This window comes from Malaya genurostris, chromosome 2 (assembly GCF_030247185.1).
Source record: "Malaya genurostris strain Urasoe2022 chromosome 2, Malgen_1.1, whole genome shotgun sequence".
In the NCBI taxonomy this organism is placed as follows: domain Eukaryota; kingdom Metazoa; phylum Arthropoda; class Insecta; order Diptera; family Culicidae; genus Malaya; species Malaya genurostris.
The window spans coordinates 287891935-287906979 of NC_080571.1; the positions used below are offsets into that span (position 1 = coordinate 287891935).

The window sequence follows — 15045 nt, forward strand, 5'->3', positions numbered from 1 at the left end:
CCATATTGATTTACACTTTGTCGACCCATATGTATTACACCATGACCAAGAGAAATAAATCAGTTTTTTCCATAACACGTACTCGATTAGCTCTTCTTTTAATAGTATTGTTGAGCAAAATTTGAATTTACTCAATTGTCCAGATGTCAGAACAGTCGGTCTATATTATCTTTCAAAAGCTACCGCCGATTAATTTTCTAGTAGCATTTTCATCATCACACTTTAGATTAGCTCGACTAGCACTCGTGCTACAAATCGATTACAAGTACTCGATTGATTAACTTTTGATTTATTGAAAAAAAAAAAACACTACATCACCGATTGGAGGTTCTATAGAATACTTTATTTCATACTGTTTACTCACTGCTTGAACAATAACAACTTGTGGAGGATCCTCGCAAAAATTGAACAACATTTTTGTTATTATTTCGTTATCCTCACAACCTTTTCTTTGCCTGTATCTTCTTCATGTTCTAGGTGCTACTAGGGCCACTTGCTGAACAAGCTAAAAATGATACCGATTCACTATCCTGTCGTTGAATTGGAGGCTCTTTCGAATCTATTATTTCTTTGCTCGAACACCGATATATTGTGGATGATTCTAGCAAAAGTTCAACAACTTTATGACCCTTTTGTTTTGCGAAATATATCGGTGGGAGGCCATATTTATTCTTAGTATACATATTAGCTCCTTGTTTTCCCACCAACCATGTAATCAGATCCAACTGTCCAGAAGAGACAGCTTCATGCAGAACAGTACAACCCTGATCGTCTATAGCATTTTTATTAGCTCCATGCTCTATCAACAATTTTACTAGCTCTAACTGACCTTTATAGGCAGCCCGATGCAATGGTGTTTTACCATATTTATCTACAGCATTAATCTCAGCTCCATTCCTCACCAAAAACTTTAGTATATAACAATTTAAATTTTTATGTAATATTGTTTCGCCACTTCTGTCACGAACATTTGTAATAATTTTTAATTTTCGAGGGTCTTCTTCTATCTCCTTCAAACTATAAATAAGTTTCTTTTTATAATGAACTTCAATTGCATCACGCATATTTGAAAACAATCGATCAATAAATTCTAGTAAATTAAAAATATCTCGATGAAGAGCAAGATCTCTGGGAGTTTTATTCCGTTCATTTACTACATTAAAAGCTGCTTTATTGTCTAATAAAAATTGTATAACATCAAAATAATCCTCTTGAACAGCATAGTGTAAAAGAGTATTGCCTTGCTTATCACAAGTGTTGATAAGAACGCCTAGGTAATCAACATTGTAATGCTTTATTTTCTGCAAGTAATCAAGAACTGACTCAGGATCATTCCTCTGTACGCCATTAAAAGTTTTATTGATTGCATCGAGTAAATTTATACTTTGTTTCCCCTCAAATTCGTTTGGTGTCTCATCTTGTATGTCTTCAGCAGTAAAAGTGGCACCATTTTTCAATAATATATTAAAAATCTCTTCTTGATTCTTTCTAGCAGCCCAGTGTAATGGTGTTTTACCATCTTTATCTTTAGCATCAATATACGCTCCTCTACTGATACAATTTTTAACCTCTAGTATATTACTTCCTTCTATAGCAATAAATAAATCTTTAGTTGATTGAAGTAACTCAACAACATCATTATGATTATTATTCCTAGCAAGATTCTCAGGACTATAGCCTTCATTATTTTTAACACTGAAATCTGCCCCTTCTCTTAAAAGAAGATCAACTATTTCTCTATTACCATGCAGTGCTGCACGATGCAATGGGGTATCTCCTCGAGAATCTTTTGCCGTTAAATCCATGGAATGATAATCTTTGGCATGGGAAAGCTGATCCCTTATCTTGAGATAATCCTGGTTGAATTCGAATAAACATTTAATTGCTTCAAAATCATTTTGGTCAGCACCTACATGTAATAAAGTTTTTCCTTGGGCATTTCGAGCATTAATAATAAAAATCATAGGGTTTCCTGAATCAAATGCATGAGAATCCCACTCACCTCCATGTTGTTTGTCTTTCAACAATTTATTTTTTAAATCCTGCATCAAGTTTTTACTATTCAATAAGCTGTCAATCACGTTGAATAAATAATCAAATTCCAAAACGTTTCCAAATAAATCAAGAGGTGTTTTTCCATTTCTATCGCGTGCATCGTACATAGCACCGTATTGTAATAGTAATCTTGCAATATCAGTAAAACGCGACTCTAAAGCCAAATGCAATGGCGTTCTTCCGTCATTGTTCCGAGCATTAACATCAGCTCCTTGTTTAAGAAGAAATCTTACTGATAGTAGCTCATCTGATTTAACTGCAATGTGCAGTAAAGTTTCACTATTTTTCTCAGCAATATTTACATTATCTTGTGTTTTGTGGACAATTTTTCTCGCTGTAGCAATATTTATAGGAGCACGAACTCCAAAATTAGCATTGCACTCCGTTATAAGATATTTTATTGTTCCTAGTTCATTCTTTTGGAACGACACAGCACGTATCGTGCTGCTTCGTTTCCAAGCATAATCCAAAACAGTCATTCCACCCTTATCAGAAATATTAACGTTTGCCCCTTTGCTTACTAGATATTTTATTACGTCTAATCTCTTTTCTTTAGCTGCATAGTGAAGAGGAGTACTATCATCCTTAGCAGCATTTTTAACATTTGCCCCGTTGTCACATAAATATTCAATACTTCCCATGTTCCCATGCTCTATTGCATAATGTAATGCAGTAATTCCATCATCTGTGGTAGTAAACTCACGATAGTTTTGCCATAAATATTCTACAATTTTTAAATGATTTTTTTCAGTTGCTACACCAATATAAGTATGAAAGTTTTTCTTTTGTCCCAATTTTTCTAAATATTTAAAAGTCTCAATGTGACCTTTTGATGCAGCAGATTTCAGCGTAAAATGAATATTATAATCATCATTTAGAGCCCCATTTTAAATATTTTATAGCCAGTAAATGATCTCTATCACTAAGTTCATTACTATCGTTAACGCGTTTTAATGGTGTACTGTTCTCATCTTCACTGTTAAGAATTCTTTTTCTTTCTTCTTCATCTGCTACGACTTTTAATAAGGAATCCGCTACCTTTAAATGTCCAAATTCGAAAAAACTAGATAATAACGTAGGATAATTATAACCTTCATAATAGTCATGAACTGCATCAGGAAATTTTATTGACAATAAACCAACAACTGGCAAAAATTGATAAGCCAGTACGCGCTCCCATCGGCGTGGTTCTAGCTGAGTGACGTGTAACAATAATGTCATTAGTTTTTCTTTACTTAGGGCATTACTATCGGCACCATTCAACAGCAGAATACAAGCTAAATTCCAACCTTTTTGTTCAGCAGCATAATATAAAGCGGTCTTTCCATCGATATCCTGTTTATTAACGAAGTTTACAAGTTGAGACTGTGCATATTCTGTTTTATTGAAAATACTACTTCCTATCTCCGTATCTATTTGCAATGGTGTTCTAAAAATATTATCATTTATGTCAATGTCTGCGTAATAATTCATTAAATGTTTACCTATTTCTGCATGACCATATCTACAGGCATAATGAAGGGATGTTTTACCGAAAATGTCAGATTGTAATCCGTCGATACCTGCTGCTAATAAAACCCTCACAATCCAAAAATAACCTCCCTGAAATGCTAGATGTAGAGCAGTTCTTCCTAATCTATCAACAATTGTGACATCCAAATTTTTTTTATACAACAAATCATTGATTGTAGATAAATTTTGATCCAAGGTAGCAGAATGGATTGGAGAATCTTTTGCCAAAATACGATCAATAAAATTACGAATTACTTCATTACTATCTTTAAACATTTCTTGAAGTAAAAAACTTTTTGTAATTTCTCTATCCAAACTGTCAGTAAACAAAGTAGCAGCAAAATATTCAGCAAAAGTTTTATGAATGAAATAAACATTTAGCGAATTTCCCACAGACTGAATAATTCCAAGTGATTTAAGATCGTTCACTCTTTCCGGTTCAGGTAATTTATGTTTGCCAAACATTTGAACAACATAAGTTTGTTCCACATTAGGAAACAACACACTGAAAGCTAAATATTGATGATATTTGTTGAATTGTTCTGTTACGATATCTTTTATTAATTGGGGGCTACGATCGAGACGAATTTTTTCTCTAAAATAAACATCATATTTTGCTTCAATAAAATGTTCATAAATATCTAAAACATTTAAAGCTTCAAAAGATGGAACGTCATACAGTTGACTCTTCGAAAATTCTATAACTTCCCTTTGAAAACCTTCTGCCAACAAACGTAATTGTAAAGGAATGCCCATGAAGCGGGACATATTTTCTCCAAAAATGTGAACAACGTTCTCTAGTAAAGTCCTGGCATAAAGTTCTACCTTCGATTGATAGTCCCGCTCGCTATTTTGATTTAACATCAATGAAAGATGAATTCGCCAATAATCGATGAGAAATTGTTTCTGTTGCTCGGGCGCAAACTCTTCAAATGTAGTAGCAAATGTTGATAAACTATTTTCAAGATCCCTCATTTTAAAGGGTCTCGAGCTAATCCAAACTGTAGCAGAAGTGTGTTCTTTTAGGAATTTTAATAATAAAACAATTTTTTCTTGATGTTCATTATTAATGATTTCATCAAACCCATCAAACAATAGCAGTATCGGTTTACGAACAGATATGTTCTGCTTCTGTAAACTATATTTGAATAATCTTTCTGCAAACTTAGTATTCAAACCACTACTTTCGACTGTGAATAAAAAGTTTAAAACCTGATCTATATTATATGACCGTTGTTTTTGTTTAATTGGCAAAGATGCAATTTTATCCTGACAGTCCTTGAAATCTATTCGAATTACCCAATCCGTTGCGACTTTTTGTTCTGATAAACTAGTTAAAGTAGTTGTTTTACCCATACCTGGCTCATCAACAATAATTACAACTTGATTTTTTATGGCTTCATAAAATTTAGTTTCGTCATACAGCTCTGGTTTTTTGTCGACATAATTACGTAAAATATCTAAAGAACCATGAGATTTACGGCAAATTATTGTCTTTTTTGCATCCACATGCAGCCAATGAATAGAATCACATCCATTTTCAACTAATTCATCAAACGTTTCTTGTCCATTTTCTTTTTGGATTATTATATTTTGTTTTAGGCTATGCTTCTCTTCTAGGTTCAATTCAAATTTTTCTGATAGAATATCCTCATCAACTCCAGTAAAAAGGAATGAACTTCCAGGTTTATCTTCAATCAACTCAACTTTTATGTCATCTTTAACGATTATTTTATTTAGATATTTAAATTCTCTCATGAGATAAAAATTGGGATTGTAAAGCTGTCGCAGGTAAACTTTCCGAGACGTTACTTCTATCCAATGAATTATTTTCTCAGGATTGTTACGACACAAAGATTTAAAACTTGTTGTAGGATGCTCTTTATTACTACCTTGATGTATAATGATTGTTGTATCAACAGCAGCGTTTTCCTTGAAAAATCCCACTTGCTGTCTAATGTTATTAGCAATCTCTGCATTACTTTCTTCTTCTATCTTTAGCTGTCTTATTAAATCATCTTGTATTGCTTCAATATTGTTCCGATCAATACCGGTGATCATAAAAAGGCTTGACTGGTCTGAAGTTTTTGATAAATCATTTACTAAATTCTCTACTACGATCTCTTCATTAATTCTTGCATATGCTGCTTCTAAATCCTTTAAGGCCGGTGGTGGCTTTCCTATGGTTATTTCTTCGTTCTTAATTAGCTTCATTATTATTTTTGAATCGATGAGTTGTTTTGCGTTTTCGTCACTCGGATCTATCAATTTGTTTAATCGGATTAGTTTTCCTTGAAACATTACTTCATTTTCCAAAAGCTTGTTTTGTGATGTTTGAGTAAGATCAGTAAAGCTAGATGTATCCGTCTCGCTTCTATACTTATCTTTATATTTAGGATCATTTGAAAATGCATTCGCTAAATATTCATTTTGCTTAGTCATTAGAATGACTTTTATGTTTAGACTCCTAATTATATCAGATAACTTATTATACAATTCTTGTATATTTTTATTATCGATATTATCTTCTATAACTAACAAATTGAAACGTTTGGAATTAAAGACTGTCATTAAACTCTGCTGCGTGTATGATCTTAGTAAAGAGCTCAATTCTACTAAAAGGTAATCATTATACTTTTGATATTCCAACACTTGATAAAGCTTAATCGTGCTCAATAAAGTATATCGCGAAAAAATAAAATATAAAATTTTGTCTTCCGATTTTATTACAGAAAGAAAATTTTTCAAAGCATCAGAAATATTGTTTTGAAACTTTATATTATATTCTTTTAATCTTTCACAATATTCTATGCGGGAGCCAATAGATATTAAATAGTCAATTTTTTGCGTTATTTCATCCAAAAACTTCTGTCCTTCATTAGGCATTAGAAACGTACCTGTTTTCTCTTTAAACCATTGTAGCATTTTTTTTTGCATGTGATCAGCAACCAGCTCACTATCTAAATCTTTGAACTTACTGTCTTCGTCCAGGTCACTCACAATTATATTACCAAGCTCTTCTTCGTTCGGTTGATTCACTGCAAATACTAAATGTTCTAGAAAGTTTTCAATTTCATTCTCAGATATTGTTTCTGGCCATCCTCCATTAGGATCATTGTTTCTCTTCTTGAAATTAGAGATTTTTAATTTAATACTTTTCATATATTCACTGAGATCTCTCAAATTAAATTGGTAATCTTCATCTAATATTTTGTTTTTAAAATACTTATCAAGTACTTCTAACTTTTTCATTTCCTCTTCTATGACTTGTCTAAATTTTTTTGTTTTGTTTTTCAATTCTTGTTCACAAACCTCTTGAAATCTTCTAGTGTCAGAATCTAAGTTTTGAGTGCTGTCAATAAATTTATCATAAAATTGGATGATATTATTTTTAACATCAACAACAAACAACAATTCTTTTGTCATAATTGACTTATATTCTGCAAAAATATTTCCTTGTTGTATTCTAATAGGCTTTTTGTCCAGAATGTGATCAATTAACTCTTTAGCTAGTTTGGATAATTTATAGTTTTCTAACTTTGGTTTCAATTTCTCAGTTATACTTTTATTAAATTTGTAATGTTCACTACTTTTGGAGCTACTTTTTATATTTAAAATGTGATTTGCTTCTCTTTCTATAGTTGTAACTTGGCATTTAACATCATCGGCTAAGTCGATATTAGTATAAACAACTACTTCTTTTATCACACCAAAGGATTTTTTTCTTTTCATATCTTGAAATGAAAAGAAATACTTTATTAAACTATAATCCCCGGCGCTTTCAGTAAGTAATTCTTCATAACTAATCTTTTTCGATTCATCTAATCGATGTTTAGCCTGCAAACAAAAACTTTCTTCTTTTTTCTCATCTTTGTTAAAATACTTAAAAACTATATCATCAAATTTTCCTGCCTCTTCCATTTCTGTTGCTAATTTAAAATAATAGGATTTCTTTATTCCTCTGTATAAAAATAATGTTAATAGTTTTATTTGATAGAGGCTTCCTTCAATACCGGCTGTTCCTCCTTTTTTATAAGTTTCCTCCATTCTCTTATTATTTACTTTAGTTTGCTCGGTTGGTAACAAATTATTATCACTCATCATCATGTGATTCCAAAATTGATGTTTTGTGCTTCCTGATTATAATCTTCTAATATTTCGGCAATGTCTTGAGTTTTTAGATTTTGAACTAGAAACTAATCAGAAGCAATAACGGTTTTTTTTGCTTTACAAAAAACTTTTTATGGTTTTCTAATTTGTAGTATCTAGAGCTATTTCATCCTTTATGTTTTCAGTTTCAAACTGTGCCCCGCAGTCAAAAGAAAGAAAGAAGAAGCTTGTATGTGTTTTAAGTTTCGTTAGATGAGCAAGAGTTGGGTAAGTGTTTGCTCGCCACGTGCAGGTTGTGTTCGGCCTAGGAAAATTTCCGTGTAACAGTTCACGATAAGGACGCTTAAATCTACAAGAAATTATTTTCTTGATTAGTAGTAATAAAAATTTTGGAGGTTACGAAAAATCCTTACATTTTTACACAAATCACACTTTTTAAACTTCGGATATGACGCCACCTATGCTGAAGAAAACTGCACAAGTAATAACGAAAAATTGTTCGTTTTATTTGGTTATGTAGCCTACTTTTATTGAACTAAGTTCGCCACTTTGGAATCCACGTGATTTTAGCCAACGATCACAGTGAAACTCTGCATAAAAATCTCATGAAGATAGTAAATTCATTCAAGCTGTAGAGTTTGATTTACCTAGTGTAGCCCTACCAATAAGATTTCAAGAAATCAATACTTCAATCATGAGTTCCGAATTCAATTCACAATTAGCAATTATTATTTAACGCAACTCGTACAACACCTCAATGCGAACTATGGTTGCTTTTCACTAATGTGGAGGCTTTTATCAGAGTGCCCAAATTACAATCAATCAAAAATTGTGGAAATGTAATGACATTCAATCAGTTCAATTACACAAACCATTCGCTAGGTCTGAGTATCCGTCTCCAATTTTTTAAAGATAAGATAAGACAGCTCGCGTTTTCATTTGGTGCCACGCATGCTATTGCCAATGTCACAATGTCAATTCCGTAGAATTTAACTGGACGGGACAAGCATTGAGAGCACCGAGAGCTTGGTTATTATATCAGAAGAAGTAGGAACAACGAAATCGTGACAATCATCAAGTTTATTTGGAATGAAATATCTTTAGAAATTTTAAAACTACATACTAATTGTATTCTAAACTCAAACTTCGACGGGTCAAACTTCGTCTCGCCTGATTTTTTTTAAATTTATGTTTTCAGATAGTAGAATTATCAAACGTCTTGCGCTGTTAATGTATCTTTCCATTATTTTACTGATTTCTTGGCTGCGATGAATTCATCAATAAATATTGTGAATATGTTAGAAGCTTTTGTTACGCAAAAATTAAGCGAATGCACCGATCGCCATATCATCTTTTGAGTCAATAACTAAGATGACTACTTTAAATTGATTCCGAAAGTTTACAAAAGCTGCCCTCGCGACTTGTAGTTCGTCACTTCTCGCTAGTCTGGTGAGATTATTTAGTCGTGTTTAATGAATGTTCGTAGCGTGACAATCACAGGAACAATTCTCGATTAACAATTTAGCGATAAAACTTTTTTTTCCCCTAAATTTCTGTTTCTTTTTTTTTACTTTTAATTTATGACTTCTGGTCTGTCAGTAATTATTTAGTTAATTTCTGACATATCAGAAGCTCGGATGATTCGCATCGCTCCTCTGGTAGAAGGTAAAAGTTTAGATGCGAGAAACCTACACACTAAGAAAAGTTTACATCTTTATAGATGCACATAAATGGAGCGTCGCGATTCACTTACATTTACGATTCAAAACATGTAAAGATAAGTCATATCAGTGACTTCACAGTTAATGTAGCTTAAGCTTACATCGATATAGACGCGAAGTTTATTTTTACATGTTAGTAGATGTAATATTGTGTCATCACCGAAGAAATTATGGCATGTTTGAATTCACGTCAAGCGTAAATTTCATTTTTTCTAAGAGTGTACTTCTTACTTGAATAAACCTTGTTACGTCGAATTTTTCCGCACTTTATCTTCATATCCTTATTCTTCATTGAGTATTATGGCTCTACATTTTTCATATTCTTTCTCCTCTCATAATCTCTAGTTAATTTGATATTGTTAAAAAACCGAAAGATAAAATGAGTAATTCTTGGACATTCGAAAGTTCAAGTTACCATTCTTTTAAATACTGTAACCATAAATTTTTACATGAACACTGAATTCGTTTAATAGTTGTATCAATAGTCGTCTCATTAGTCGATACCACATCATTTTGTTTAGTATCCCACCTACAATTAACGAATGGTGGAGTTCGGTACTGAGAATCTGTATCAGAAAGTTTTATATGAAAATAATTTGCAATTCTTCTGTTATAGCGGAGTGAACATGAGGAGTGATTGTACCAGTACACCCAAACCTCCGTTTACGAACACTTTTTATACGTTACCTCTTTTTACGTACCTCTTTTTACGAACCAAATCCCAAATAACGTAAACTTTTTTTACGAACCAAATCCCAAATAACGTAAACTTTTTTTACGAACCAAATCCCAAATAACGTAAACTTTTTTCACGAACCTACTTCGTAAAAAGAGGTTTTGTCATTCATCGAAAGCGATTTCCGACTCCATGGAAACTACTACAATATAGGTATTTTTGGAATGGGTTTAAAGAGTAGATTCCGGAAAATGATGTTTGAGGTATTTTGGAAATCCAAGATGGCGACTTCCGGTTGATTGATATTTCTTGAAAACCCATACAATATGGGTATTTTCGGAACAGAATTGATGAGTAGATGTCGGAAAATTATGTTTGAAGTGGTTCTCAAATCCAAGATGGCGACTTCCGGTGTGTGGATATTCCTTGAAAACCCTTACAATATGGATATTTTCGGAACGGAATTGATGAGTAGATGTCGGAAAATTATGTTCGAAGTGGTTCTCAAATCCAAGATGGCGACTTCCGGTGTGTTGATTCTTGAAAACCCATACAATATGGATATTTTCGGAACGGAATTGATGAGTAGATGTCGGAAAATTATGTTTGAAGTGGTTCTCAAATCCAAGATGGCGACTTCCGGTGTGTGGATATTCCTTGAAAACCCTTACAATATGGATATTTTCGGAACGGAATTGATGAGTAGATGTCGGAAAATTATGTTCGAAGTGGTTCTCAAATCCAAGATGGCGACTTCCGGTGTGTTGATATTTCTTGAAAACCCATACAATATGGATATTTTCGGAACGGAATTGATGAGTAGATGTCAGAAAACGATGTTTGAAGTAGTTTTGAAATTCAAGATGACGACTTCCGGTTTGTTAATATTCCTCGAAAACCCTTACAATTTGGGTATTTTCGGAACGGGGTTAATAAGTAGATGTCCGAAAATGATGTTTGAGGTGGTTCTGAAATCCAAGATGGCGACTTCCGGTTTGTTGATATTCCTTGAAAACTCACAATATAGGTATATTCGGAACGGAATTGATGAGCAGAGTCAGAAAATGATGTTTGAGGTAGTTTTGAAATTCATGATGGCGACTTCCGGTTTGTTGATATTCCTTGAAAACACATACAATATGGGTATTTTCGGAACGGAATAGGAATAAAGGAATAAAGAGTTAAAGGAAAATGGCAAAAACTTTCAAAAGATAATAATAAACCGGAAGTCACTGTTTTGCATTTCAAAACCACCTCAAATATAATTTTCCGACGGCTACTTTTAAATCTAGTACCCATATTGCAAGGGTTTTCAAGGAATATCAACAAACCGGAAGTCGCCATCTTGAATTTCAAAACTACCTTAAACATCGTTCTCTGACATCTACTCATCAATTCCGTTCCGAAAATATCCAAATTGTAAGGGTTTTCAAGGAATATCAACAAACCGGAAGTCGCCATCTTTAATTTCAAAACTACCTCAAACATCGTTCTCTGACATATACTCATCAATTCCGTTCCGAAAATATCCAAATTGTAAGGGTTTTCAAGGAATATCAACAAACCGGAAGTCGCCATCTTTAATTTCAAAACTACCTCAAACATCGTTCTCTGACATATACTCATCAATTCCGTTCCGAAAATATCCAAATTGTAAGGGTTTTCAAGGAATATCAACAAACCGGAAGTCGCCATCTTTAATTTCAAAACTACCTCAAACATCGTTCTCTGACATATACTCATCAATTCCGTTCCGAAAATATCCAAATTGTAAGGGTTTTCAAGGAATATCAAGAAACCGGAAGCCGCCATCTTGGATTTCAGAACCACTTCAAACATCGTTTTCTGATATCTACTCATCAATTCCGTTCCGAAAATATCCATATCGTAACGGTTTTCAAGGAATATCAAGAAACCGGAAGTCGCCATCTTGGATTTCAGAACCACTTCAAACATCGTTTTCCGACATCTACTCATCAATTCCGTTCCGAAGATACCCATATTGTTAGGGGTTTTAGGCAATCTCAATAAACCGGAAGCCGCCATCTTGGATTTTGAAACGAGCCCAAACATCATTTTCTTGCACTTACTCTTCACATCCGTTCCGAAAATAAACATATGATGCGCGGTTTCCACAATAATCAGACAAAACTTTTTTTACGAAGTAAATTCCAAATAACGTAAACTTTTTTTACTAACCAAATCCCAAATAACGTAAACTTTTTTTACGAACTACCTCTTTTTACGAACCCCCGTTTAGTTCGTAAATGGAGGTTTCGGTGTATTCAGCTTATCGTTCAATTCAATGCATAAAATTTCACAACTAATGGTTTTCAATCCACCAGAATTTACCCGACGCGAACGAACTTCAGCATGCTAAATGCAAGGTAAACCTTTTTGTTTGATCTCATTATTTAAACAGCAGAATCCTATCATTGATTCGTACAAAAATCGTTCTATAATATGATTTGTTCAACTCACGCCAACGATGGCTAACATTAATCATCTAACTGATTACATTGCACACAATGCATCTTCTGGTAAACAATATTAGAACTTTTGATTCTGTTTATGGTATAGCTAGAACACTCATATGCATTCCGTCAACTAATCATTTGGTAATTAATAAACTTGATACCCAATTAAGCACGTGGCTCGAAATGACGAATTCCATTCATCAAATATGCATGTGGTATCTTCACACAAAACAACTCGAAGCGCGCCAAACAATTTTTTCAACGATCTAGTATTCTTTTCTTCAGCGACCCAACACTTATGCAACTCGTTATGCGCCAAACATCTATCGATGATTTATTTATTTATTTATTTATTTATTTATAATTATGAAATTCATCTGACAATAAAATGGTCTTAATGAATATGTATCAGTCAAGTCATAAAATTGTAGAACGTAGTATTTTCTGCGAAAATTTGTGAGTTGGTTCACAAAAATCGAAGAGATGTTCAACAGTGCCAAACGTCCTCAAACAAGATGTTATCGGTTCGTAATACCCGAACGTCGTTCGATGAAATCTCGGCTGCAGTAAACTGGTGGAGCGCAGCGATCGTTGTGAAGCACGGAAATCAAGTTGAGACAGAATCTTCGAAGAGTCGATATCACCGTTCATCAGTTTTGCCACGAAAACAGCTTGCTGAATTTTTCTGCGTCTTTCTAATGAGTCGAGTCCGATCAGTCGACAACGGTCGGGATACGGTGGGAGCTCAAACGGATTCCTCCAAGGAAGGTTTCTTAGAGCAAGACGAACAAATCTTTTCTGTACGCGTTCAATCCGTAAGTTCCAAACCAGCTGATACGGATTCCAAATTAGGCTAGCATTTTCCAGTATAGGACGAACCAAGGAGCAATATAACGCTTTCAAGCAATGCGGATCTTTGAAGTCCCGTCCGATCTTCGCAATGAAACCTAATTGCCGTGTTGCCTTTGAAATTATAGATGAACGATGTAGATTGAAGGTAAGCTTAGCATCTAACAAAACACCAAGATCATTAACATGATCAACTCTCTGGAGTTTTTGTCCATCAATTTCATAGTCGAATCGAATTGGATTCAGTATTCGGTGGAACGTTATGACCTGGCATTTTGCAATGCTGACAATAAGCCAGTTTCTATGACACCAGGCGACGAATGTATCAAGAAGATTTTGAAGCCGGATGCAGTCGCCGATAGAACGAACTTCAAGATACAATTTCAAATCATCGGCATATACTAATCTGCAACCAACACCGAGCAGCGAAACAGCATCATTGAAGAACAGCAAAAACAAAAGTGGACCCATATTACTGCCTTGAGGAACTCCAGATAGATTTGAAAACGGAGATGATACACAGGAGCCTAGCTTTATTCGCAAAACTCTACCACATAAGTAAGAGCAAAGCCATTCAATAAACTTTTGTGTTGCACCCAGCCGCGAAATCTTGCACAAAAGTATTCGGTGGTCAATTCGATCGAAAGCTGCTTTAAGGTCAGTGTATACTGCATCAACTTGTACTCTCTTTTCCAAACTCGAGATACAAGTGGAAGTGAAATCTAAGAGATTCGTGCTGACCGAACGACCTGGCATAAATCCATGCTGATCAGAAGAGATGTAATTTTTTGTTTAATTTAATGTTCTGGATTCATTCACGGACTCCATGTGACAGGAGTTGCCTTCGCCGTTAGTAGGCCACGTGATAACTAAAGGCGGATGGTGCGGGTCGACGGGTAGTATTGGAGCAACACTACAATCAACAACTAATTGATGCTCCAAAGAACAAAAAACCAAATCAAGCAATCGTCCGAGATGATTTCTGTGTTGGTTAGCTTGACAAAGATTTAGGTAATCCATGCCGTCAATCAACGCCGTGCCAGCAGCGGGTAGCAACGAAGAACAAGAGGAGAGTGTTTCCTCATTCCGTTGATTCCATACAATGCGGGGCTGGTTGAAATCACCGCACACCAGAACAATATCATTAGCAGAACTTTTACTGCACAATTCCGAAACAGTTGAAATGTGCGCATCGATCACATCAACGTTTTGGCTTTTATCAGGGGGAATGTACACACCGCATAGAAGTAACTTTTTACCCCGTACTGTAGTACTCGCACACACTTGTTCAAGACAGTTTCCATTTACCGTTTCAATAATAGAGCTGGCATATTTTCGAGAAATAGCAATCAATACTCCACCAAACGATACTTTGTCGCTATTCGCTGAGCTGCGGTCGCAGCGGAAAACATTAAAGGAGTTCCCAAATAACTGCTGCGAGTTGATTCGGCTATCAAGTCCAGTCTCGGTTAGAATGATAATATCGAAGTTGCAGTCACTCGTTGCTAAGAAAATATCGTCAATTTTTGTCCTCAAGCCTCGAACATTTTGATAGTATACCCAGATGTCAGCCACATCATTCTGCAATACGGGATAAGACGAATCAGCGCTTGAAAATCTGGGAACTGACGGATACTTGCCAAGA

General features: G+C 34.4%; 1 protein-coding gene across 1 annotated transcript; it reads right to left on the reverse strand.

The window, feature by feature from the left end:
* Window positions 1–355: 355 nt before the first annotated feature.
* LOC131429258 (ankyrin-1-like) lies at window positions 356–2930 on the reverse strand (the record flags this gene model as incomplete). The annotated part of the gene is made up of 1 exon (XM_058593312.1): window positions 356–2930. A coding segment is annotated over one exon (2457 nt), but the record flags the coding sequence as incomplete, so codon positions are not given.
* Window positions 2931–15045: the final 12115 nt, after the last annotated feature.